We start from the raw sequence: 26,913 nt of genomic DNA on the forward strand, positions 1-26,913 counted from the left end.
TATGCTTTAACTTTAAAGCTTACTTGCTAACAAAGATTAAAATTTCTTCTGAGGATTTGTATAATTCGGATTTGGACAAATTATGAAGTCTCAGCAACTGATATATCAGAATTTTCAGTCATCTGCTGTAAATTACCGCTCCCACCATACACTGTCAGATTGTTTTACAAGGCTGCCATAGGGCCACCCACACACTTGCATAATACAGAGGGGCCCATAAGCCCATCGGATGTGGATCAACAATCAAAACTGCCCCAGCCCCTGGTAGTTATAGATTGGGGGAGGCCTATAAGTAGCCATGCAGTGACCATACACGGCTAATAATCTGCCAACCTGGTCGGAAAAGTGTCAGCAGCTGGAGTCACTGGAGGAGGAAGCCAGCAGAGTAAAGGTGGCCATACACTGAGAGATCCGCTCGTTTGGCGATGTCGTCAAACGAGTGGATCTCTCCCCGATATGCCCACCTTGAGGTGGGCAATATCGGGCTGATCCGATCATGGGCCCTAGGGCCCACGATCGGATCCTAACGAATAGCAATGGGCAGTCGTGGGACCGCATCAACGAATAGATGCGGCCGCGATCCGACGGGATTTTTTGTCCCATCAGATCGAGATCTGGCCGAATCTCGATCGGTGAAGCCCATCGGGAGGCCCCATACACGGGCCAATAAGCTGCCGACATGGTCTGTCGGCAGCTTTTATCGGCCCGTGTATGGCCACCTTAAACCCAGCAATCGTGTGTGAAAGTCAGCACAAATCCACCTGACCCACAGGTAAACCCGTGGGTCCTGTAGGTCTTGGTCTGGCCCACACATCACAAATACACACAAGGTCTAGACTATGTTGACTAAGTGTATTTGCTTTGCATTTTCCATTTGTTGAGTTTATATATAACTATCGTTAATTAAAGCAATGGGCTGTATCCACAGTATGCATAATTTTTATTCAATTTAGCTTTGATCTGTGCTGAGGTGGTTACTGTCTTATTACATAAAATTAGATCAATTAACCTGTGCAGTTGTCACACAGTGAGTGAAAAAGCTCCACATGGCAAATATATAGCAAATTAATGAAAGCGTCCTAGATGCCATGTGCATGAGTCCTTAGACATGTAGAATGACGAATTCATAGCTGCTGAAAGGTATACAGTGACATTAGAAAGTCCTGCTAGCACGTGCTATATTCTTCAAGATTTCTTTTTTCACAATGTGTTCCTGCAAGCACCTGATCATCTGAAGGCCGTAGGCTAGCACACAATGTAGCAAACACTGGCCACCTTATGTAACAGGTTCAAATCCTTTTACAACAGATATGACCTGTTTATATACCACCCACTAAAATACATGCAGCCTAAATTGCAAATTTATATTTCTGCATTATTATTGAATCTGGCTGTTATTCTTTCCCTCCCCTGATTCCTCTTATTAGTGTGGAACATCCCATAGGTAGGCTGCCATGGAGATGGCTGAGAAAATGATCTACCATAATTCCTGTAAGGTTCCTTCCACATGTGACTTTGCAGCATTAGTTTCACTTCTTATTGTAATAATTATTCATGTGGGTATATTTTTATTTATATAGCTAGTGCTACTTGTGCATGTGGAGCTGTACAGTAGTAGAACTATACAGTACATTGACAGAACAGACAGGGGTCAATACAATTAATATATATATAAAAATAAGGCAGTGCCGGGCCACTGTGGAAGGGTTAAGCCCACAAGTGACAAGCAGGGGGGGAACGATTGCCCCCCTCATCACCATCGCTTGCTAGTTACAGCCCTAAAATATACTTATATTCAAGGTTAAAGGGATTCTTGTATGGGAAACTATATTTTTTACAAAATGTATAAGTTAATAGCACTCCTCCAGCAGAATCCTGCATTGAAATACATTTTTTTAAAAAACTGTTTTTTTTCTATGTAATGTTGAAATCTGAAATGGGGCTAGGCATATGGCTAGTTTCCCAGGTGCCCTCAGTCATGTGATTTGTGCTCTGATAAACTTCAGTCACACTTTACTGCTGTACTGCAAGTTGAGTGATATCATCCCCCTCCCTTCCCCCCATCAGCCCATCATCAGAACAATAGGGAAAGTAACCAGATAACAGCTCCGACACCTGCATTGTTACAAATGCTCCCATGCCCAGCTCCGACACCTGCATTGCTACAAATGCTCCCATGCCCCACCAAGTGGTAGAAATTAGCACAGAACTCAATAGTAAAACTCCAAGTTCGGCTAGCCCAAGTTGCAACTCTTTCAGTTACATTGAGCAGGGGAAACAATAGCTAATAAAATAAATTTTTGGTGCAAGAACAACATGTTAAATGGTAGAATGAATTACTTGCAATGTACACTGTAATTTAGTAATAAAAACTATACAAAAATCATGACATAATCCCATTAAGTGAGACAAATGGAGGTCCCTGACTCATACAGTTTACAATCTAAGTAATGTTACAAAGTTGTAGGAACTAAACCCAAAGATTAAGGGCGTCTTAAACACAATACTATTAGTAGGCTGATGTGGAGCATAGCTGCTATGCAGATCTGAGCAGGGCCAATATGTTTTGGTGCTCTGTTTTTCAGTGGCATGAAATGCATATGCCTGTATCGGATTATTATATGTTTGTCGCTAAGTTAAAAATGTAACAAGCAAAGTATGTAACAAATGGAAATAACATATGCTGATTGCAAAATATGTTGCTTTTAATTTACACTTACCTTCTGCATTCAAATACTTTTTGTACATACTTATAATACACAGGATTGTAGCCAAACAAGGCAACAAGTAATGCAGAAAGTCTCCTAAACTGAGAGAAAATTTAAATGATCAAATAACTACTAATTCTCACTGGCCTACTATTTCCACCGCTGTCATGGGATGCTGGGAGGGAGCTTTACCTTTGTACCGACTGCAGGACCAACTTTTAGACATAACTCACAGTAAAGCAAAGCTTACAGATATCCTGCACCCTGGCCTATGGGTACTGGCTTAAATTCATAGGGCCACTATATGATAAGAGGCCATGCAGTTAACCCAAATCCTCCACCCCGTGTACACAATCAGAGCAGTAGGTATATGCCACTTGTTTTGTTTGATATTTTATTTTTGTAGGCAGCCAGTACATATGTTAGGTATTCTTTTTTTTTCCAGGTTACTCATTAAATCTAAAACTCAGGTTCACATCCAACTAATTGGTTTAGATCTAACAATGTCCTCAAAGTCATTATCTATTGTAGCAGCAGATGAGCTTCAAGTTCTGTCCCTGTTGCTGTCTGAGGTGGTAGACCCAATGCCAGCCCCTTTACTAGCATACCTCCCAACATTTTGGAAGTAAAAGAGGGACAATGCGAATTTTTTTCCGCATGTAGCGCAGCAATTTTTTTGACCACACCCCTTTCTGTGGCCACAACCCCTAATTACCATGTTTGTTTTACAAAATTTGGCAGGTTATGAAAGTTTGAAAATATTTCTCCTTATTTAAACTGTGTTTTTGTGTCTCAAAATTGTTACAAAGTATCTTATTTGCACCTGTTAGCTGTTCTGGGCTCTCTGATAAAAGCCAATTAAGTGACAAACTTTGTTTCTTTTTCTGGCTGTTCAGTGCAGAGAAAAGAGGGACTTTCCAGTACAAATGAGGGACTGCGGGTTGAGCTGTCAAAAGAGGGACTGTCCCTCCGAAAAAGGGACATTTGGGAGGTATGTACTAGTATTTTTCTAGTACTTGGACGGTGGAATGGATTTCTTTTGCATAGATTCCGGCTCTTCTCGGGGGGGGGGGGGGCAGTTTTTAGATGCTCCACTTCCTGGCCACCTAGGGTTTCTGGAAAAAAATACCGGCCTTCCTATATATTTATCTTTTTTCCCTATTAATAACATTGGGATCTACCATAATTTGAAGCACTGCCTCACAACAGAAGTGAAACTGAGGAAGTCACTGTATTCTAGGGCATTGTGGAAGCCCACCCTAAATATAATAGGGGAAGAACCCAATACTGAGTTAAGCCATACCTCCCAACTGTCCCTTTTTTGGAGGGACAGTCCCTCTTTTGACAGCTCAACTCGCTGTCCCTCATTTGTACTGGAAAGTCCCTCTTTTCTCTGCATTGAACAGCCAGAAAAAGAAACTCAACAGCCAGAAAAAGTTTCTTACTTAATTGGCTTTTAGCAGAGAGCCCAGAACAGCCACAGGTGCAAATAAGATACTTTGTAACAATTTTGAGACACAAAAACACAGTTTAGATAAGGAGAAATATTTTCAAACTTTCATAACCTGCCAAATTTTGTAAAACAAACATGGTAATTAGGGGGTGTGGCCACAGAAAGGGGTGTGGTCAAAAAAATGCTGCGCTACATGCGGAAAAAAAAATTTTGTCCCTCTTTTTACTTCCAAAATGTTGGGAGGTATGGTTAAGCCACTGATGCACTATACACATCAAAGCCACTGTGGGGTTTTTCTTGGGTTTAGTTAATTGAAAAGAATACATTATTCTGAGTTTAGCAACTAACGTGCACGTACTGTGCCAATGTCATTCCAGCTGCGTTACGAAGTTTATTTTCATCCCTCCCCTCCCTCTCCTTTAAACTCCCGCTTCTGAATTTGCGCCAATAGGAGTAAGGGGAGGTCCTCTCCTCCTGCTTTGATTGGACAGCTTTGCTGTGAAAGTCATGTGGGATGCCAAGATAATGCTGCAGTGCCCTGCGCTACTTATGTGATGTGCGCTGCCCTCTCGCTCATTACTCTCCTTCCTGCTGCTATTCACCCTTGTTATTAGCTTCTTCTTCCGCCCTTTCCAGACCAGCAACCCGGCGCTGCATCTTCAGCACCTTGCCTTCTCCTCTGCCCTTAGTTCCTGGGCTGTGCTCTCAGCATGGGCTGCAGTAATTCTTCATCCGCGGGGGGTAAGTAGACTGACCAGCTGGCTGCTACAGGAGGCAGCAAGGTGTTAGGGCAAAGTTGGGAGAGTGATGATGTCCTAAAATGCTTTCCGTAGGGGAGCAACCCCTGCAGAATGGGCACAGTCATCATAATGTCCTTGCTGTTTTATCCCGGGCTCTGTAGCCCTAAAGCTGATGTTAAACTAAAACTTCCATTATTTTCCCAACTCACATCAATCATTTAGGGATTGCTGGTTGTAGTCAGAATCTGAATTGTGCACAAGAAGTCCTGGAAGGGCACCACTTTGACGGTCTATAAATGCTCAAATTATATATATATATATATATAGGATCTATTATTTGGAAGCACTTTACGGCAAAAGGCTCAGAATATGGCATTGCCGTTTCCTATGTAGTTCTGTTTCAACCAACAATTGTTAATTATGAATTAGCATTTTCTCTTTAATAATAATAATTAGATGGTACCTTGCACTTATTCTAACTAAGCTATCATAAATCGGTATTGGTGGAAAACCGTTTCTTGATTTTTGTATATTTAAATGTTTTAAATTAACCTCAGGTGGATTGCAGTACTGAAAAGCTAAATCATGGATTTTTGCTGATGCCATGCCTGTCAGGGAAGAAACCACTCTGATGTAAAACTTGCCCCAAGGTGTGTTGCTCAAACTCGGTCTCGGAAAGCCCCAGGTCCCAAATATTCTGTATAATGGCCTCTATGCCATCATTTGAATGTCTAGAGAAGAGCATAGTATTTATCCTTTCTATAGCAGATCCTGACACCACTGGTAAAATACCTTGCTGGATTTGCTATAAACACACAGTAGCGCATGCATATCACAGAAAGGCAAGACAATCTGTTTGTAGCCTGCTTGTTATGTTAGCAAACACTTTCCCTGGGAAAGAAATGGCGTTACTTTAATCCCAGCAGCAGAGGAATGATTTCTAATGGCTTGTCCTTTCCTTAATATCTAGCTATTAAACGCAGTAGGTCCATTGCAGGGACAGACAACCTTTAATATGGCAAATTTTTATAGAACTACAATTGGCAGGTACTAACATCAGCTAAGCTGATAAGAGGAAAGGCTGAGATTGTAGTTTAACAGCTGGAGTTAAATATTGTTCATAGTTTATTGTTATTTTTTAAGGTGTTATGTTGTTGTTCTTGGGCACAAGGTACGTAACAAAACCTTGTTAAAAGGCTGTTTTTTGTTTGTGCCTGGGGATGTAGGGAACTGTACTTTACCAATAGCTGTATGGCTGTAACTTGGATTCGCGTGAGAGAGGAAAGTAATAATTTACAGAGTTTTTTTTTAACAGGGAGAGGAAGCCTGTCACCCCTCCCCACACACACTCACTCATTTTTGTTGGTTGGGAAATTGAGTGACCTTCTTACAATAGACAAGAAGAACCAAGCGTTGTCACCATTTCTTACATTTCTGTCTCAAATTATAACTGCTGCACTGAATTGTAGGTCCTGTTTTGAAACACAATGTTACTTCTGTGGAAAAGTTACTTGTGTGGCATTAAGTGTTAAAGTTGACCCTTTGTTTTTGTCTGGAACTGGCTAGTATTTGCAAAGGTTATTGACTGAAATGGGTGACTTATTTTACATGTGCTAGAACAAGGTATCTTTGTCATTAAAGCTAATTGATTTTTAGAGGTAACATAATTCATGCTGAGATGGTGGCATTATAAACATTAACAAGGAGGCACAAACTGGTGAAACAATAGTTATCAGAGGTCATTTTATACAGCCTATTGCACTGCTTAGTAATGTGAATTAAGATGAGTTCAGACAGAGCGCTGCACTGCTGTCTTACCTTATTCGCAGATGTCCACAAACCTGTGCATGCACAATACAGTACAATGTTCTAATTTTACTATACTGCACATGCATGAGTTTCAGCACTACGGATGCCATTCTGTTTTTTGCCAAGGCTGGTATATTTATATTTAAAAGAAAAATGTAGCCATTGGGGAGGTTAACATACTGTCATTCCTTGTCCCCCTGTCATTCCTTGTCCTCCATTCTCCACCAGCACATTTCAGCCATGGAAGAAGCACACAAAACAACAATAAGGCTAGGACCATACCATACGGATCTTGGCCTGTGTTAAAACACAGGCCAAGAATCCACTCCCCCACTACTGCTCCTCTTCTGCTGTGCTACCTGCATCTGGAAACATTATCTCCGCTTGGGTGCAGGCAGACAAAAGTTAATTTGGGCACTGAAACACAAGATTTTGCATTTCAAACTAAAATCTGCTGTGTCACCCAAGTGGAGGTAATATTTCCAGGTGGAGGCAGGGGAGCAGATTCTCAATCTGCATTTCTCCGCAGGCCGAGATCTGTATGTTGTGGCCCTAGCTTTAAATGGAAGACATTACTGGTTCTGTTGTCTGTAAGCAGTGCAGTCATTTCTCATTCAACAAGGGGAATGCAATAGTGAATGCAATTAAATGTTGAAATACAATACCGTGAAGCCCCTATGAGGACGATGACATGCTTTGAAATTTCTGGCATTTTGCCACCTAAATGTTTGATAGTTCAGTGAACAGGTGACCAAATACCCAAATTGCTTTTTGATGAATGAAATCAAACCCACAGATGGACCCATGGGTCAGGTGACTGCCAAGTTTCGTAGCGAAATCTCCTGACCGGTGCTGTGTGCCATTATCCTTAGGTTGAAGGCACACTGGGCTTCCTGCTCTCTTCTCTCCTCCTGTGTTTTGTAGGCAGGTGGAGAGAAGCAGATCCGCTTCCATATGCTTTTGAGTGTAGCAGCACAGGCACAGCGTGGGGGTTGAATGTTTATAGGAGTGGATCCGTGTCTGGCCTGTGTTTTGAAGGCATGTGGAGAGAAGGGGTTAGACTCCCAGTGTGCCCTCACCCTAAGAAGTAAGTTGTAGTAGCTACACCAAGAGCTATAAGTGAGCTATAAGTGTTTACACGTGGTTTGACTGTTTCTAAAGATAGAGCTATCAATGTTATACAGATTTAAGCAACAGAATAAGGCATTGTTTGGATGCGGGATGCAAAAGACAGAGATCTGATCAAATCTTTAATGTTGTTAAGAGTGAAATCTGAGGAACTGGAAAGAAATACAATGAAACCAATTGTGGAGAAGTTATGGCTCAGGTCAAATGCAATGGAAACATTTGTGCACATTACCTGTTCACACAGTTAGTCTGTACATGCTGTCTTATACTTTAATAGTGGGCACACAGATACCAGAGAGCCTGGAATAAACAATTGCCTTGAGGCTATGTTACTTCCTGGGTTCCCTTGGCACAAACTCATCTAATGAATCACACTTGCAGCATTTTCCATTGCTGCAAGCAATTTCCAGTACATACTACTTAGTGGATGCATGCAATTAAACAATTAAGTTCTGCATTGCTTCTCAAATCAAAAGAATATTTTTTTTTGTATGTATAGTTTTTGTACTCTGCGCATTGCACTTGCATTCCTTAAAGGGGAACTATTGCAAAAATGAAAATGTTATACATACTTCATCATACTGAAATAAGAAACTTTCTAAATATGATCAATTACAATTTTTATACTGTTTCTGAATTAATCAAGTTTATCTTCACTCTTGGCATGTTTATCTTTAACGGATGAGTTGGGTGTCGGATGATGATTGACAGTTCTATATGTTTAAGGGTGGACTCCATTTTCTAGCAGAGTTGTTAGGGTAGTACTACATGGACCTTTTCGGCACAATCCGATGCGCTGTGACACAACGTTTGTGACAAGTTGAATGCAACAGAAATAAGGTGAGAGATAGAAATGTCGGATGAAGTCACAGCGTTGATCCAACACGGATGCAGACGCTGCACGCTGCAGTGCTTCGGATCGTGCCAAAAACTTCCATGTAGTCCTACCCTTAAAGCTAACTCAAATAATATGCTCTGGCACAAACAAAATCTAACACAGTAACTGAATTAGGTACAAATCCTGTATGTAGAGTTGGAATATTTCTGGTAATGTTAAAAGAGTGCACTCTAATTCGGCAAAAGGAGCTCACCCAAAGGCAGCATTGGACCTAACTATCATTCAACAAAATCAGACTCCCAGCTCCTGCATGAAGAGAGAATGAAGAGAGGAATAGGAATAGCGAAGAGGAATAGGGATAGCGAAGATTAAAGGGAAACTCCACAAAAACATACAGGTATGTTAAGCTTTTTGAACATGATTTCAAGCAACTTCAAGCAATATACTTCAATTAAAAAATATGCAGACTTCATGATTTTTAATGGTTTCTGACAGTTCCCTAAGCCTAGCCCCCTGCTTTTCTGCTTATCTGTCTGACTACTTTGCTGAGCTGGCTGACTACTGTTACTTTGTATCAACAGCCAGCTGTTCCTAGACTGCACCCTCCAAACCCCACAATTCCCTGCACATGTGATTTCAATAAGGAACGGAACATCATAGTGAAATGCATTGTGGGTTATGTAGTTCCTGCATGCTGTCTCTAAGCTGCAGAGAAGTTAGTACAATTTTTAACATCAGTGTTTAGTCCCTCCTTCCCTGCCAGGATTTCAAATGAACTGTTAAACATCTGGATTTCAGCATAGAAAATGGCATTTATTCATACTTTTTGAAGAAACACGTAATTTTGATGGGTATATTAGGGGTTTCTGTGTTATGTGGGCCTCTCAAATTTTGGTTTGGAAGCCGGAGTTCCCCTTTAACTTGATTATTTCCGAAATGGGTCAGAATTTGTAATTGATTATATTTAGAAAATGTCTTATTTTAGTATGATGAAGCTTATATGAGACTTTCATTTTCATGATAATTCCCCCTTAAAGAAATTGTTCAGTATATACACAAAAACTGGGCAGGAAGTAGTGCTACATCCAGTCACTCCAGACGTTATACATTACATTTTTAACTATATTAGAAACTTTTTTTATTTTGCACCCAGTTTTTATTTTTACACTGTTCCTTTAATGAGCCCTGCTGAACTTTAGGAAGGGCTGCATCATCCAAGAGGAGATAGCAGAAAGGCAATACAGATTGTATTACGATTCCAAAGGCTGAACTTGTGATTGACCCAAAAAGTCAGATCATCCAAGGGTGCTTACTGGTTTATAGTGATATCTTTAATGTTTGTATTTTTAAACGTCTGCAGCACTCATCACTATTTAATGTGCACCGTAATCATTTAGAGCTGTTTGCTCTATTTTTATAATTAAGAGGCTGACACAGTGCTTTATACTTATCTTTTCAATATATTTATATCTAAATATATTTATGCATCATTGTAAGTTCTGAATAACAAGAATTGCACCTTTGGCTGTTTGCATAACCCAGTCATTCCTAACATAGAGGAATGTGGAAACAAGTTAGGTTTCTCAATTTAAAAGCATTTTTCTTTTGCACAGAAACATTTTACAATCCAAGGGAATTGTGGTGACCTATTTAATATATCAATATATATTGTTATGGGTATATTCAGCATTAATATATAGTGTACTTTTATGCACTGTACAGTGCTGCGGCTCCTTAACAGTGCTTTACAAATAAAGTTATACATAAAGTTATTCATTAAGACAGCATTACAAGGATTTTGTTTTGTTTACTATGGTAGTGAGGAGGCTAAAACTATTAAGTGGCTTGGTGTAAAGGAAAAGCATACCCATAAAATTAGTTAGGCTCACTCAGGTAGTAAATGATTGTCTACAGAACCATTTAGGCTAAGACTGAATAGTCACGTTTGAAGCAATGCTGCTACAAACTGACAGATGACACCAAATGCTATTTTTTTTAAAGAAATCTCTAATCTTTCCAGGAAGCTAGCAATTTTCATGCTGCTGAAATCTCTAGTCTGCCACTGCTTTACTAGTGTAAATAGATGTTTGTCCCTGAGAAAAAATATATAGCTCTTGAGTTTATTTTCCGCAAAACAAATACTTTTACCATTAAGTGTCCATGCTGTAGAACATACGTGTGCAGGGTGAATGAGTACCCCAGAACACAGGACACTCAATATGCACATGTTCATGACCACAACATCAGCAATTCACTAAGATATGAGTCGGACAAATTTTGGCTGTGCATCCGCATTGACAGACATTCATGCCTTTTGCCGGTTTTAATTCTGTCAGTTCGAAAATAATTTAATTTCATGCTGGCACAAACTGGACCATCATAACCGAAGCGGTGCAGTTGTTGTTTATTTACAGGAAATAATATCTCAATCCAACCGGTGTCTGACTAAGCCCTGATCATATATGAGTTGAGGAGTACAACATTGTGGTCCCATATAGAGGCCAGCAGCTACCAATATAGACCTGTTTATGGCCAGATTTAGCTGAAACTTTAGAAAAATCTCTCTTTTATTTTATTTTTTAATCTTTAACCCTTGTTTGTAAATTTATTGTAAGACTCCTGTATGTAATAAATAAATTTAAAGCGCTGCATAACCTGCTGGCACTATATAATTAAATGATGGCCCACAATATTAAAAAAAAGTAATAAAATCTGTAAAGTTACAGGTGCATAAAAGTGAAGGAATAATTTATTTTAGTTAATTTTTAAATTGTTTAAAAATGTCCTCAACAAATAGGTTCATATATAAACAGCTTGCAGAATATTCATAGAGAATTTATGCTCTGACTTGCCTAACATTAGCTGAAGTGCTACCTTGTCGATTGTTCCTCATTTGTAAAGAGAAATCACTGGACTGTTCCATCGAGGTATGTGATTTTCAGTACAACCACAGTGAAGTGGCCAATTTCTCAGGGTTCATGCCAGGGTATACAGGAATAATAAACCTCTTTCATCTGGAAAGAAATACATCATGTACCTAGATGTAAATAGCAGTGAATCATGCAAACAATTTCAATGACCTATGGTTGCCCGGGAGAGACTAGAAGTGGATTCAGCTCATTAGAATTTTTTAGATTTTTTTTATAATTCCAAAAAAAAGGATCAGACAATGATACTTGCTTTGCTTGCATGCACTGGCATTATGACATTAATTATTGTGTCTATTCCATTGCAGTAATGCTTTTTTGTGCACTTAATTATGTCCTGGCACAGACATTGCATTTGCACTGTACTCACTACCCACCCATTATTTAACATGGGGTTTATTTATATGGAGACCTGTTAGGCAGAAGACACGTCCACTGCATTTTATGGTCCCTAAGATGGCCTCGGGACCAGAGAATTCTGTATAACAGATCCCATACCTGTATTACTGATATTACACAAAAAAAGTGTACTAGTTCAATTTAGTTATTTTGCCCCACTGATACAGTCTCAGCATGTGACATTGGCCTGTAAAGGAGGGTGGCACAAAATAGCCCATAACTCAGAAGGTGCTAGTCCCCCTGCAAAAAAAATATTCAGTGGGGCCTGGTGAACTCCGATGACCATCCTCTCAAACCTCCCACCCACTCCCTGCCTCTACCCATTCCGTGCCCAGTTCTGACTTGCTCCCCCTTCCCCACCACAGGTAAGAGAACGGCTGGAGGGGGGGGGGGTTCTTGTTAGCTATAGAGGAAGCAGACTGTTTATGGTTATAGTATCAGTGCCAAAAGGCATGAGAATAGAGAATAACCCTGTTGCAATGTGGGAAAGAGATCTGTGGTCCGATATTAAGCTTTTTGCTAAACTATAAAGCAATATCTGTGGTGCCAGTCCAACCCTGCCCAGATCTAAAAAAACAATATCATACTCACCATGTTGTATAATGTGGGGCAGGGACTGGTCATAGTGTTAAAACAGAATAAGGGTGCTAAAATCATTTAAATACTGCTAAATGACCTTTTTAGTACCTTCTTAGCATAAAGTTCAACTTTTGGGACAATTATCCCAAGCATGCCAAAGTAATACAAAAAGGTGAATAATAACCTACAATGACCCAGTAATAGCCCCCTTTTCACTGCAGTTGAGAATATGTTTGACTATTTAAAGATTATGTGAACAATCACCATCTGACTACGGTAATCTAAATAACCTGGGAAATCTTCCTGGTAACTGCCCTTTTGTGCACTCAAGTTCTCAAAAGCTATAACTTAAAGGGCTATTTTACTTTGAATTCAATTTTAGCATGTTGATACTCTGATAAACTCTGCAAATGGTCTTTATTTCTTTTGGGGTTTTTTTTTCTCCTTTATTTCTTTCTTTTCATTCTTTTTTTTTTTTTTTACTTATTTAGCTTTTTTAACTACCTGCTTTCCAGCTTGGAACTTCAGCAGCTATTAGGGTTGTAGGGTTAAATTTAGCAACCAGCAGTGATTATACGGACTTGAAAATGAATAGGAGAGGTGACTGGACGGAAATATAAGCAAGAAAGAGCAACAGAGTCTATGTAGTGAACTGAAATCACTCTGCAGAGATCTGTTGATATGACTCACTCAGTGTAAAAAAGACACAATTAAATCCACTTTGAGCCAATGTTCAATGATAAAAAAACATCCAAGCAGATTGGGGCAGCTGCTAGTCAGAAGGTCATGTCTAAGTGCTTATTAGTTGTACTTAGCAAAGGTGTAGGCAGACAGAACATACTGTGCACCAGTTGTACAGCAATGTTCTTTATAACTTCAACACTTTTCCTAACAAGCATTTAGCAATTCCCTTTTGACAAGTGGCTTCTGTGATCTAGAAAATCACAATGGTGGCTTTCCAGCTGCTATACAACTACAATTCCCAGTATTTCTTGAAAGTGTAAAAAAAAATCTACTACACTTACACTCATATGTAATAAAAAGTCCAGACACAGTAATCCATAGCAACCAATAGAATTTGCTTTTAAAATGTGCTTTTAAACAAGTGACCAGTAAATAGAAAGATTGGTTGTTTGCAGGCCATTGCCCAGCTAGGACCAAATGCAGAGATCCGTAGGACTTATTGTGTTTACTCCATTGTCCCTGCTATCCAGTTGTCTCTTAAAACAACAATTATGTTTGCATGTTGCAATTTTATAAAAGCCCTTTAGTACAGTGAGTGTGAATGTGCTTATATTCTCCTCTGTACATGCAAGAACATGAACTGCATCAAGTAACGGAACCATGAAACATGAATACCTGATATTCTCCGGCACTGCTTTCTTATTCTTATTACTTAAAGGATTATACAATAAAATTGAGGCTTACATAGTTCTTTTGGGTGGAAAACTGACTGTTGTCCAGAGAAAATACCCCAGATTTGAAGGTTTATCCTGGTGGTTTAATTTCACCATTTCTCTTACCAGTCTAATTGCACATTTCTGCACTCTTTCCAGCTCATGAATTTCCTTTTTAAGGCCCAGAGCCCAAAACTGCCCCACTGAGACTGAGACTTTCCACAGTATATTCTGTAACAACAGGGAGTAAATGATGTAAAAGGCACTGAGTAGATGTTAATGTACTGTATCCCTGCCACCACATAAATGGGGCAAGAGGTAGAGTGCTAAAAACAGGCTTGAAGGACTCTTGTTTAGCATTGTTGCACCTTTTTTTGCTCATAGTAAGCAATATATGGGAAGATTTATCAAAGCATACCGCCCAACTGTCCCATTTTCTGCGGGACAGTCCTGATTTTGACAGCTCAGTGGGTGAGTTTTTATGGTTTGAGTGCTAATTTCACACTTTGATAAATCATACCCACTGTATGCTGTTTTGGCAATGGGTGGGTGACATATTAGTGTCCCCTGTAACATCCCTAGTTCATCCCGAGTTCTCCAGAATTTAAATTTGGTTTTATTCATAATGCCAATTTGTTTCCATGTGAGCATATTAAGTTAGGTTGGACAAAGAGGGATGTAGCTGCACTGTACCTGTCAGAATTGCAGAGTTACAGATGTTTCTAATATTTTCTAATCTGTCTTGTTTTTCAGGTCCTGGAGGAGCATCTAAAGATCCGTGAGTACTTGCAATTCAATTATAGTCACATATAGAGATATATAAATTCTACAACTTTTGGGAACTGGATATTTTATTAGTAGCTCACACTTTGCAGGCCATATTTCTTGTTCCTAATGTATTCTGCTTTGTCACCAATATCTCACTTGTCAGTCTGATGAATTTAAATAATTGCTTGAGGTGTGGCCTACTTGTCAAGGGGTGGGTCCCGATGAATTGGGGTTAAGGCCAACCGAATGTGTATGTGAATGTTAATCTGTATGTAGCACAGGCATTCTTCTGCACTTTACATATTTGAATATAGTGTCCCTTTGAGGGGACAGACTTCACTGTGTGCTTCACAACGTGTGAATATCAGAATATATCATTGTGAAGCCATTGAACTTTTTATAGAATGTATATTCGAAATGAAAGAATGATGTCTTCTTTCATTATGCAAGAATGATTTTTGGGTGGGGCACCCTGGTAAAATAGAAAAAGTTCTGTCTCAAAGAGAATCTGTTTTATTATGCTGAAATACTGAAGGTTTGGAGTAGTTTCATATATTATCAGAACAATTATCAAATACACAAGACTAGACTTACAATGGAGTGACTCAGCTACAGAAATGTGACTTTGCCACAATACAGACCCAATAAAAGTCCTATCTCAATCCAATGTATTAGCTATGGAAAAACCAGATGCTAACAGTGAGATCAAACATATCCTAATGGCCACACAGAGCAGCTTCTGTTCTGCTTGTATTTAAATAAATGCTGATAATTTTACTGCAGGAGATGAATAATCTGGTACAGTGAGCTAAGTCATTGCACTATGAACTGAATATTTAATCAAGGAGATGAGATGCCTACAAGCTTGTTTTGGAGACAGTTGCCTCCAGCCTCAATGACAAGTTGGTCTCGCTCCACAAAACAAAGCTTTGTCTCCCTGATGACTCCTGCAGCATGAAAGCTGGTGAGACATTCCGCCGATGCCATTCTCATTCAGCAGCAACTACTAAATTGTAACATTATTTAGTCTGGGAGTTATTATCCATTTTGACCTTCCAAATGTGTACCAAGAACATGGTAATGATTATCCCAGTTTCTGCTGATATGGAATATAAATTAAGCATTCTCTCCCAACACCCCACAAATAGTTAAGATGCTTATATTGTTTATAGCTTTTTCACTGTTTTACCAAGTGACCAAGTTATTCAGTTGGGGCTGGACTACGCTTGCTGGGACAGACCACCCACCCTAATCCAAACCAGACTAAAGGTGGCCATAGACGTTGAGATTTTTAAGACAAATTCATCAAATTATTGTAAAGTTAGTGGGCACCAAACACATAAAACGATTTTTTGTCCAATAATGGATCCACTGAAATAAAGGTACTTTCATGGAATGTAGGTGGTTTAAATATCCCAATTTAACATTGAAAATTTCTAAACTTCCTGAAATGTGAGAAAGCTCATATAGTTCTCTTACATGAGACACACTGGCGAAAAAAAGATGGCATAGTGTTAAGTGACAACTGGATACAAGAACAGATGCCAGCAACATATACTTACAAATCCAGAGGTGTAGAAATATTGATAAATAAATCACAACTGTCACAAACGACACACTAAATCCAGAACCAGTGCTAGGCTCCCTGGTCTTGCTTCTGCTTTTAACAGTCGCCTTTCACCTCAGGAGGAGCCCTCGGCTAATTGGATGCCACCAGGTCTTATTAAGAGAGTAGCAAAGCTACAGGTTCTGGACGAGCAAAGAGGCACGATCGTCTCACCAAGGATATTGGATGGAAGAACACCACTAGGAAGGCAGGCCAGACAACACAGCGTGGTAAAGGCAGGCCGGGCCAGCACAAGCGGAGGTAGAATAGTCAGACAGGTCGGAATCAGGATTGGAGAGCGTAGAATAGTCAGACAAGGCAAAGGTCAATAACCAGAAGAATAATGGGATATACTTAGAAGTAGCACTAGGAACTAGCTAAATAGAACCTAACAACGGGCAATGTGTTTAATTACAAAGGCCCTTTAAATAGTTTGAACTTCGCGCCATTGCACGATGACGGCATCACACCGGCGCATAAACCCGGAAACGATCGGCCGCACGTGCCATAGCAGCCGACACTGGAAGGAAACAGACGCATGCAGTGGGCGTCCCCGTTGAAGGCAAGGCAGGCGCCCCCGCATGCCAACGGGTAAGCCACTAGACCACCAGGGAGACTATCACATCTACACTGCTCTGACGCTAGGAAATAAAGGTGGATATGTAATAGCTGTTATAGAGACTCGGGTAAAGATTTATACAATTGAAAATATGTACACACTTAACAATGACAATAAATCCTTTTTTACAGAACTTCTACAAAGATTAGATTCCTGGGGGACCACAAATTTAATCTTCGGTGGAGACATGAACACAGTCTGGGACAGTCTCATGGACAGGTCAGGTACTTCCTCCACCTACCTGACACAAAGAATTAGACCTCTTCACACACTTTGTGAATTCTTAACCAGAACAAGACACATAACGCTACACCTATCCAGACACTAAAGACTTAATTTTTGACTCTGGAACATATGGCACACACTCCAGACTAGATTACATTTTTTTATTTCATTCACTCCTCTCCCACGTAATCTCAACAAAAATAGGCAACATCAGCATTTCTGATCACGCTTCAGTATCCTTAGAGTTAGCACACCATATCCCCCCTGTTTTCACATAACTGGCGATTCCTCTCCTATCTGTATAACAATGATGACTTTCGAAAGTAACAAAAATAAAATTGGGCCAATTATATGGACGATAATATGCAACATTGGAATGATCAAGACCTTCTCTGGACAGCAGCCAAATTCAATACTTTATTACATTATCAAGCACAATACAAAATACGCCATATGGTTAACAGATATTATACCTTGCGCAATAAATCTGGAAGATTACTAGCCAAAATAGCCAAACATCAAAAACCATACAACTTCATTCAAAAACTGAAAACATCAGATAGGATGTTTTACAACAGCACACAGGACCATCCTGCTGAGGGCCTCAAAAGACACCCATCTACCAAACTCTCAGTTTATGACAGGAAGATCTTAGATGAAGAAGAAGACATAACAAAAACTATAAAGCACTTAAAAAATAGAAAATCCCCAGGCCCTGATGGATTGAGTGCAGACTTTTGCAATCTTTTTCTCCCTGAACTTACACCCATACTAGCTACTTTCTTTAACCGAGTTCTACAAGGCTCCCCCCTATGGCATGCAGGGAATGAGGCCAGAATTATACTCATTCGAAAAGAGGGAAAAGACCCCATTTTACCATCGTCCTGCAGAACCATTTCATTACTCAATCAAGACTTAAAACTTTTGACAAAAATAATGGCCAATGCAGTAGCAGGCAAGGTTGTCTGCTACCCCAGCTACTTTTCAATGTGGCACTAGATCCCTTGATCAGACACTAAAAATCATAGCTTTTGCTGATGACATCCTCCTTTTTCTTAATAGGCCAACAGAACTACCAAAAATCTTACAGAAAATATCAGCGTTCCGCATTATAGCGGGCTTCAAAATCAACCTGGAAAACTTGGAACACATCATTCCCTTTCAAAAAAGCACAATCCCACATCAAATTCCTAGGAATTACACTGCCTCAACATCCAAGCCGTTCAAGATAGCCCTCTATTTATCCACACTTACAAAGCATGGCACGCAATCCGCAGGAGATACAGTATGGGGGCACATTTACTAAAGGGGATGAAGTGGGCTTTTTTAGAGAAAATGACAATTTGTAGGGACATCGTCAATTTACTAAAAGACAAAGCGGACACTTCGCTATCAAAAAAACTCAACGCTAGAAGTTTCATGCAGTTTCTCCAGATGAATTTTCGTTCAGGCGAACGATTGTTACTCTGCAACCTTTCCAATCCATTACCCTTTTCTCCAGAGTCTTTTTCACCAGGTTATACCTGGTGAATTGATAAGATGATGCTACATCCTCAACATTATTATGTCAGTGACATTATATCCTGTATGCCAAAAAAGTCGTAAAAAAAGAAAAAATGCTGGAGTTTTTTCTTATTTTAATGTGGGATTATGATAACAAGTTGTAACTGTTAAATATATTATTATTTACACTTTTTTAACCATTTGAAGCACATTTGTTTTCGGGTAGACTCATCTCTAGGACAATAGAAGATCTCTTCTGTCTTTATTTTGCTTCCTTGGGCATCTTTAACAAGTAGCCACTTCCAGCAATTTCACCAACAATCATTAATAAAGACATATACTGTATATGACCTGTATATACCCGCCATATTTAAATTGACGTAAGCTTAAGAATGTTAATGAAGTTTCGCTAGGAAGAAAGTAACACTAGAGAAAATTTGCTTAGAAACGTTTGCGCTGACAGAAAAGTTTCGCTGGAGAAAGTACGCTAGCATTCATAAAGACGAAACGTCACATTTTGATAAATATGTGTATTTACTGCAAAATAACATCTGACGGAGTTGCGCGAAGTATGGCAGAGCCTTCCGAGGCGAAAATTCACCCTTTAGTAAGTTTGCCCCATGGTCTCTCCCCACAATTCAATACATCTTACATGGATGGGAATTGCAAACTTCACTCCAGGGAGACAAAATACACTATTCCGAACATGGCAAACAAAAGGCCTACTAAATATACAAGATCTAACCACAGATAACCTATCAATGCTACCCACAACCGATCTGACAAAGAAGTATCCTTTCTTACACAATCAACCTTTTCCTTTATAACAACTACTGCATTTTGCCAAACAGATGTTATCCCAACTAACTGACATTGATAAAAACTATCCCCGGGCCTAGATTCATTGTGGACATGACAAACAACTGAAAAATTGACATCTCAAATATACTGACAAATCATAATTAATATTGACATTGATAACCCCAGCAAGATGGATGGCCTAATTCCATATGCAGAAGCATATGATATCCTCCAATACCAGACCCACATCATGAAATGCTTACCGGCAAGTACTTATCAGGAAATGTCCCTTCAAATTCACTCATATCACTCATATCTCACGCTACTCAAGAGAAACCATATTAGCACGGCTTCTTCGGACAAATGCTTAAAACACAGCAGCCCCAGAGTAGACCTGATACATTTTCTGTGGTCCTGCCCAAGCATTCAACAATTTTGGGGGAAGTTGCCAGCTACTGAACAAACCCATCAGGTAAAACTTTAAACGTTAAAGGAGAAGGAAAGCTACGGAGGCATTTTATTGCCAATAGATAAGCTGCAATAGTGCAAGCTAGAATGCTATATTTATTCTGTAGAATGTTTTACCATACCTGAGTAAAAAGCTCTAGATACTCTCTGTTTAGTTAGTATAGGAGCTGCAGTATTAACATGGTGTGACATCACTTCCTGCCTGAGTCTTTCCCTGCTCTTGGCTCAGATTACAGTAGAGAAGGGAGGGGTGGGGGGAGAGGAGCAAACTGAGCATGCTCTTGCCCAGGGCAAGGAGGTTTAAGCTGAAGGCAGGAAGTCTGATACAGAAGCCCATGAGTACACAATAGAAGGAAATAAATGCAGTGTTTCTTTTGACAGGGGACTAAGAGCAACATTACTTTGGGGGTTTACTGGTATATTTAGATGGACCTTTCTGATAAGGCTTACTTAGTTTTAACCTTTCCTTCTCCTTTAAAGTCTCTTGGACAATTTTTAGCAAATTCTCCTCCACCACACAAACCACATGCCCAGCAAAAGCCCTGGCTGAATGTCTAGACACAGCAGCCAGAATTCTTATTTTTCAACATACCACCTGGTATGATACTGAACTTCTTCTGGATAAGCCACTTGTCCATGAGACTGACCAAGCCTTTACATAGTCTGTCTTGTCCAGCCGATCACCAAAGATCTCATCCCCCAGGAGCCACCAAGCTGAGAATGTTAACTAATTATCCAGCACAAACACCATGAATGAATCTAACGCTATGCCAATAGAAACATTATCTTATCGCTGAGTTTTGGGTTTTTTTCCCCCCACCTTAACTGAATAGTCGTATCCTTGAGTATACTTCACCCTATTCATTTTATCACCATTTTTAAAAAATTTCTAGTAACTTTCACTTTGCAGTCAATGTTTGAACTTACGTGTATTTCTGTTTTATTTTCAAATTCAAATTAAAACATTTGAGAAAAAAAATGAAGCATTCTCTATTAAATCATGTAATTACCTCCCCATGCAGTCAGTCAGTCACACTTCTTAGGCTGCAGTAGAGCAGGAGACTAGTAACACAAAGTGGAGGAACTAAGAGCTCCCATAAATATTGTGTGCCTCCTTTTTTTTTAAAATAGCAGACATTTCCTAAATTATCCATATGTTAAATAGTTATGCTTTCAAGGTGACTCACTGTGTAAGTGTAAAATCATTTCAAATTGCTGCAAAGGGACTTTTGTAACTTTGCTGCCCTTAACATATGGGATGGTCTGTATTTTTGTTAAATTTTCAGATACGCACGGAAATAGCTTATGATCTCTGGAAAATGAGATATTAATGAATAGCATGTGCTCATGTACCAGTAAGATGGGAATATATATTTTTCTGCTTTTCTAGTTTCCTGGTCTTTATTGCTTTAGAAATGAAAATCAAGCAAAGCAAAACAATCTTCTGATTTAGAAAGCAACATCCTAATGAACAGTACAGCTGGCTAGTTTATTATTTGGAGAAGAGGAAGGTCTGCCAGGGGTCCCAAGTTGGCAGCACGTTAGGGTAATTTACAAAGACCACAGATAGAAATGCCCCTTAGCGCTCATGCAAAGAGCACTCCTGCCTGCGCTTAGCACCTCGCACCTAATAAAAAAGTGCTGCTGCTGAGCTCTAAAGCCCTCATAGCACAGAATAGAGTTCAATTGCTTTGATCAGTCTTGGCAAACTGACACGCAAGAAATGCTTTAATCAATGTGTCGGTTTGTTAAACACTGTTTTGACTGTCTGGAATAATTGTCAGGAAAGTGTTTGGGAAAAATATCAAACTGCCAGGAATCCCTCTGGATGTCTGCCCCATAGGGTTTGACAGCACAAATAGTACAAATCCTGGAATGAGTGCCTCCTTGATTTAAAATAACATTATTTGTTTGGGAAGTGTAGTTCATAATATGAAATTATCCATAAAGCATGTTTTGCAGAACCAGCAGGTTTCCCTACCCATTTCAAAGTTGTTGTTTTTTAAAGTATCATCATGGTTGCCCTGTATTTCTGCCTCACACTGTCTCCTGATAATGTTTTTATTTGATTTTTTTTAATGTTCAGAGCAGAGGAGTCAACATCTGAAGAGGAGAAACGGAGGTATAGAATTTTGTATGAAATCGTCATAAGGAACATAACATTTTAGCTCAAGCCTTGAGGCAGTAAACATATTTACATTCAGGCATGACCCTGGAGACTTCTAGTACATATGGAGAAGCGATGGCACCCTACCTGAGAAACACTGAAGCAAACTGACAAGTGATTTGGGTATATTGACTGCTGCTGCTGTTTTTCCCCTGAGCTCAGTGGTGGTCAAAACACAATATGTTTCACAGGCATAAAAACAAATTATGTGCTGAAGAAAATGGCTGTGCAGTCTTTGTCATAGTTCTTATTAATCAATTTTACATTTTCATTAAAAAAGATCGACACCAGAAAAACGCTGTATATTATATAAACACACTTAGCCCATAACATTGAAACACCTTATTTTAGATTTGTATGCAGGTTAGCACAAAGAGATGGATTATTTAGCTTGCAAGTTTCATCCAGTGAAACCTCAATTTTACATCCCCTGATTATGATTTCACATAGTTTCTTTGTGGTCCCACCTATATATTATGCATAATACATTTCCGAGAATTTACATTTTCACTGATTTTACATTTTTTCTGGTCCCCTGAAAAACGTAATATAGGGTTCTACTGTAATTCTAAATTATTTAAATAGGTATTTCTTTCATTTCATAGGGGTTTTTGGCCCAAGCCATCTGCATGTATAATATAAAATGACAGGGAAAACAGATTGGAGGCTTTGGGGCATTTTGCATGCCTGTGGGGAATGTTGCACCATATGTACGTTTGCTCATGAGCAGTAACCCATAGCAACCAATAACATGTTTGCTTTTAAACAGGTGACCAGTAAATTCTACCTGCTTTTATTACATAACCCATTATAGGCATCACCTAGTTGTGAGCTACAGATCAGGGTTCCTCAGGCAATCATTGGTCAGCTAAGGCTAACCAAAACAGTGATCAAACACAATTGCATTTGTTTTGATGCATCAACTTGCACCCTGCACTTGTAGTCGTAATTGACCTCTTGAGTAGCTGTAGCTCCATTTATGTTTGATTTTAAAAGCAAAAATAAAATTCCTGGTTGGCATGGCTAAAAGGTAATGCAAGTTTCTCTGAGCCCAAGGTTAGAGTTTCTTTCTTTTGTTAAAGGAACTACGGGGGAGTGTATGTAGGCATACCAGCCGATGCAGTGTCTGCTGCCTGTAGCACTTCTAAAGATGGACAAAAAGGTATTATCTTCCTTCCATGGCTTCTCACCTTGTGTCTTTGTGTGTCAGGATGTGCCTCTTCCCACTGTTACAGAAAAGTTCACCTGTGGGGCACTGCCTGAGGAGAGTTTTCTCAACTCACCTTAAAGGCGCAGCACCCCAGGAAAAAGCCCTGGTCCTGGGCATTCTGGATAACAGGTCCAATACGTATAAATGAACTTGAGTAAGATTGGAAAATGTGTGAGCAATGTATTGCAATAGAAAATCCTATGTTCCAAAAAAATTCATAACATATTACAGAGAGACTAAAGAGGCCTGATATAACCAAAACCACGGGGTAAGGGATTATATATAAACAATTCATCCCCCCCCCACCTTCCAGTGTAAAATAATTGTCCTAAAATCAAAACAAAGCAATTACACGGTCACTTAAAAAGCAAAAGATGAGACATTTAACCCTCATATGATGAATTTTCTCTCTTTAGTCTAGTAATACTGTCAGGTTTACTTTATTGCAGCACTTCATGATTTATTAGATTTTATTTAGAAATCCATAAAAAAAAGTCCATGTGAATCCCTCATGCATCAGCAGAGGGTACAGGTATAGGATCCCTTATCTGGAAACCCGATATCCAGAAAGCTCCGAATTACGGAAGTCTCCCATAGACTCTATTTTATCCAAATAATCCAGATTTTTAAAAATTATTTCCTTTTTCGCTGTAATAATAAAATAGTAATTTTATTGTTGCCTAATTGTGACTAATGATCTGTTTGTTCTGTATTTCCAGGTTTATGCACATCCTACGGACAGAGAACAGAGCCAGCCCATCAGAGCCAGCAGGTCTGCTAACGCACGGTTCAACCTACACCTTAAAACTCTTTTTAGAACAAGTTCATACTACGGGGAAACTTATCAATCCACATCTGCTTGGTGAAATCCATTATGGAAGCTCCTGCTGACTCTTGCCGTCTTTTTTCTGAGGACTAAGATCCATGGACAACCCACACGCTTACCTTGTGTGGATGTCCAGTTGAAGGTGATGTCTTATGGGTTCAGCAATACCTGTCGCCAAAAATGTTGTGCAATTTTGCTGGCAATAAGCATTGTATATATCAATCTTGTTCACTGGGATGACAACTTGGAATTTTACACTATTGCTATTCATAAAGCTATATATATATTTAGACGTTTCTAGTTGCATTTGATGTATTAGAATCCACTTAGAGAAGAAGAGAAAATAGAAAACATTGTCTATGTTGAAGTAGAGTTAGGGTTCCTCCTCCACGTTTAAATAGGATATTCTGCGTATTTCTGTTTGTTTCTCACTGTAGGAGCTACCATTTCGTCTACCAAGTTAACATGATTTATTTCTGTATTTTTATAGTCCAAGGAGTTGCATACCAATAATTTAAAGGAGGCATCTTAGAAATGGAAATAAATTTGCTTTACATACCAAGAAAACATATATTGTCCCATTACACAGTTTAATGTCCCTCTTAACATTCTGCAACCAAGCTATACTATGGCTAGCTTAAAGGGGTGGTTCACCCTTCAGTTACATTTTTGCGATTTATAGAATGGCCAAACAAATTTTGACTTCATTATTTTTTTTTAAAGTTGTTTAATTATTTGCCTTTTTCTGACTCGTTCCAGCTTTCAAATGGGGTTCACTGACCCCATCTAAAAACAAATGTCCTGTAATGCTGCATCACTTTAGGTCACATGATTAAAGGGATCAAACCCCCCTTCCATTCCCTAATTTGCATATGCAAATAAGCCTTCACATTCTGTTCAGGATTCAGTGGAATCCTTCCTGAATGATTTGAGGTTTGGATGAATCTCGAAAATGTGGATTTGCTGCATCCCCAGTCTCTACTAAAAGATTCAGCAGCAATGGCAGCAGCAATTGTATAGAACCTCTAGGCCAACTTTTCACTTTTTCAACACTAATGGGTCAGAAACAAGGATCAGCATAACACATGGGATTTAAAAGAAAATACTTATGGACATTGTTGTATATTGATGGGCAGATTTATTAAGGCTCGAAATTGTAAATTCGAATTTTCGAGTGTCAAAATTCGAACATTCAAATTTTCAATCCCCCTATTCCAATGTAAATTCGGATGTGAGATTTATCACACCTCGACCATGGAAATAGCCCTAATTTGAATATTAGCCACCTAAAAACTGCAGGGTTCAATTACAAACCAATAGCAGAAGTTTGTTGAGAGACATTTGGAGATGTTAATAGCCTTCCTGACATTCAAGTTTTTTTTTCAGGAGAAAAACTCAATTAGATTCGAATTTTCATGCTAGAACCATTTGATCGAATATTAGACATTCAAAAATGTTCTTACATAATCTCTCAGTCGAATTGTGAGTATCTTCGAATTAAAAAAAATTCACAGAAATGCTAAATTCGACCTTTGATAAATGGGCCTCCCTGTAAAACCCCTGGCAAGTTCACTTTTAAAAATATTGAAAATATATTGGCCTTATATAGTACAATGTTTTGAAAGAGTCAATTCAAACTACAACTTAAAATACATAAAGAGGACGATTGGCTTCATGGCTGGCTATAGTTCAGCATCACATGTTGAAAATCATCAGCATTAATTAAAAGGTAGTGGGTTTAGGTTATAGAGTACCAGTGGTGGTGGTTAACAGCTAATAAATATAGAAAAATTTACATGGTCAATTAAAGACCTGGAATAATTTGGCTTTTCACATGAGGGCATTTTAAAGGGGACACACAATTATAGCACATATTGCAGATTTAGTCAAATCCAGGAGTTCAGTGTTTTTAGATGTGCCATTTTAATTACATTTAAGTGCAGCTCCATAAAACTGTTGCAAGAAAGGTGCAGTTGTCATTCCATCACATTAGCTAGTGGGAACAGCCCAGTAAAGAATTTTAAAATCCTAATCTTGTGCAAATTTTAGTTGTTGCTTCTCGTTTGTAGAAGTATTACTACTGTGAACATTCCCATAAAACCATATTTTGTACTATTTATCTGTTATAATACAATGAGCCTTTGTACTGTGACTTTGTGAAGGTTGTTTTGTATTCCTGCCTGAACAAACCACTTTTTAAATGGGATTAACTATTACTGCAATATTTCTATAGAGTGCACTTAAATACATTTTATTTATATATATATATATATATATATATATATATATATATATATATATATATATATATATATATATATATATATATATATATAGCTATATATATATATATAGCTATATATAGGCTATATATAGCTATATATAGCTATATATAGCTATATATAGCTATATATAGCTATATATAGCTATATATAGCTATATATAGCTATATATAGCTATATATAGCTATATATAGCTATATATAGCTATATATAGCTATATATAGCTATATATAGCTATATATAGCTATATATAGCTATATATATATATATATATATATATATAGCTATATATATATATATATATATATAGCTATATATATATATATATAGCTATATATATAGCTATATATATATATATATATATAGCTATATGTGTATATATGTAGTATTAGCACATTGGCAAGTGTGATTGAAGGAGAACTAAACCCTAAAACTTTATATTGGTAGAATGCTGAATACT

The 26,913-nt window shown here is 38.6% G+C and overlaps 1 protein-coding gene across 2 annotated transcripts; it reads left to right on the plus strand.

Moving 5' to 3' along the window:
* Positions 1 to 4,646: 4,646 nt before the first annotated feature.
* LOC108711035 (overexpressed in colon carcinoma 1 protein homolog) lies at positions 4,647 to 24,733 on the plus strand. 2 transcript variants are annotated; one of them, XM_018252348.2, is made up of 6 exons: positions 4,647 to 4,902; positions 14,732 to 14,756; positions 17,103 to 17,195; positions 22,055 to 22,090; positions 23,218 to 23,297; positions 24,065 to 24,733. In XM_018252348.2, exons 1-6 carry the CDS (start codon positions 4,872 to 4,874, stop codon positions 24,124 to 24,126), a joined length of 327 nt encoding a protein of 108 aa, XP_018107837.1. In that variant the 5' UTR covers positions 4,647 to 4,871; the 3' UTR covers positions 24,127 to 24,733. The 2 variants fall into 2 exon arrangements, with proteins under 2 accessions (XP_018107837.1, XP_018107838.1); XM_018252349.2 differs by lacking the exon at positions 17,103 to 17,195 and having other exon boundaries at positions 4,658 to 4,902.
* The last annotated feature ends 2,180 nt before the right edge of the window (positions 24,734 to 26,913 follow it).

Source organism: Xenopus laevis, chromosome 3L, assembly GCF_017654675.1.
Source record: "Xenopus laevis strain J_2021 chromosome 3L, Xenopus_laevis_v10.1, whole genome shotgun sequence".
Lineage (NCBI taxonomy): Eukaryota > Metazoa > Chordata > Amphibia > Anura > Pipidae > Xenopus > Xenopus laevis.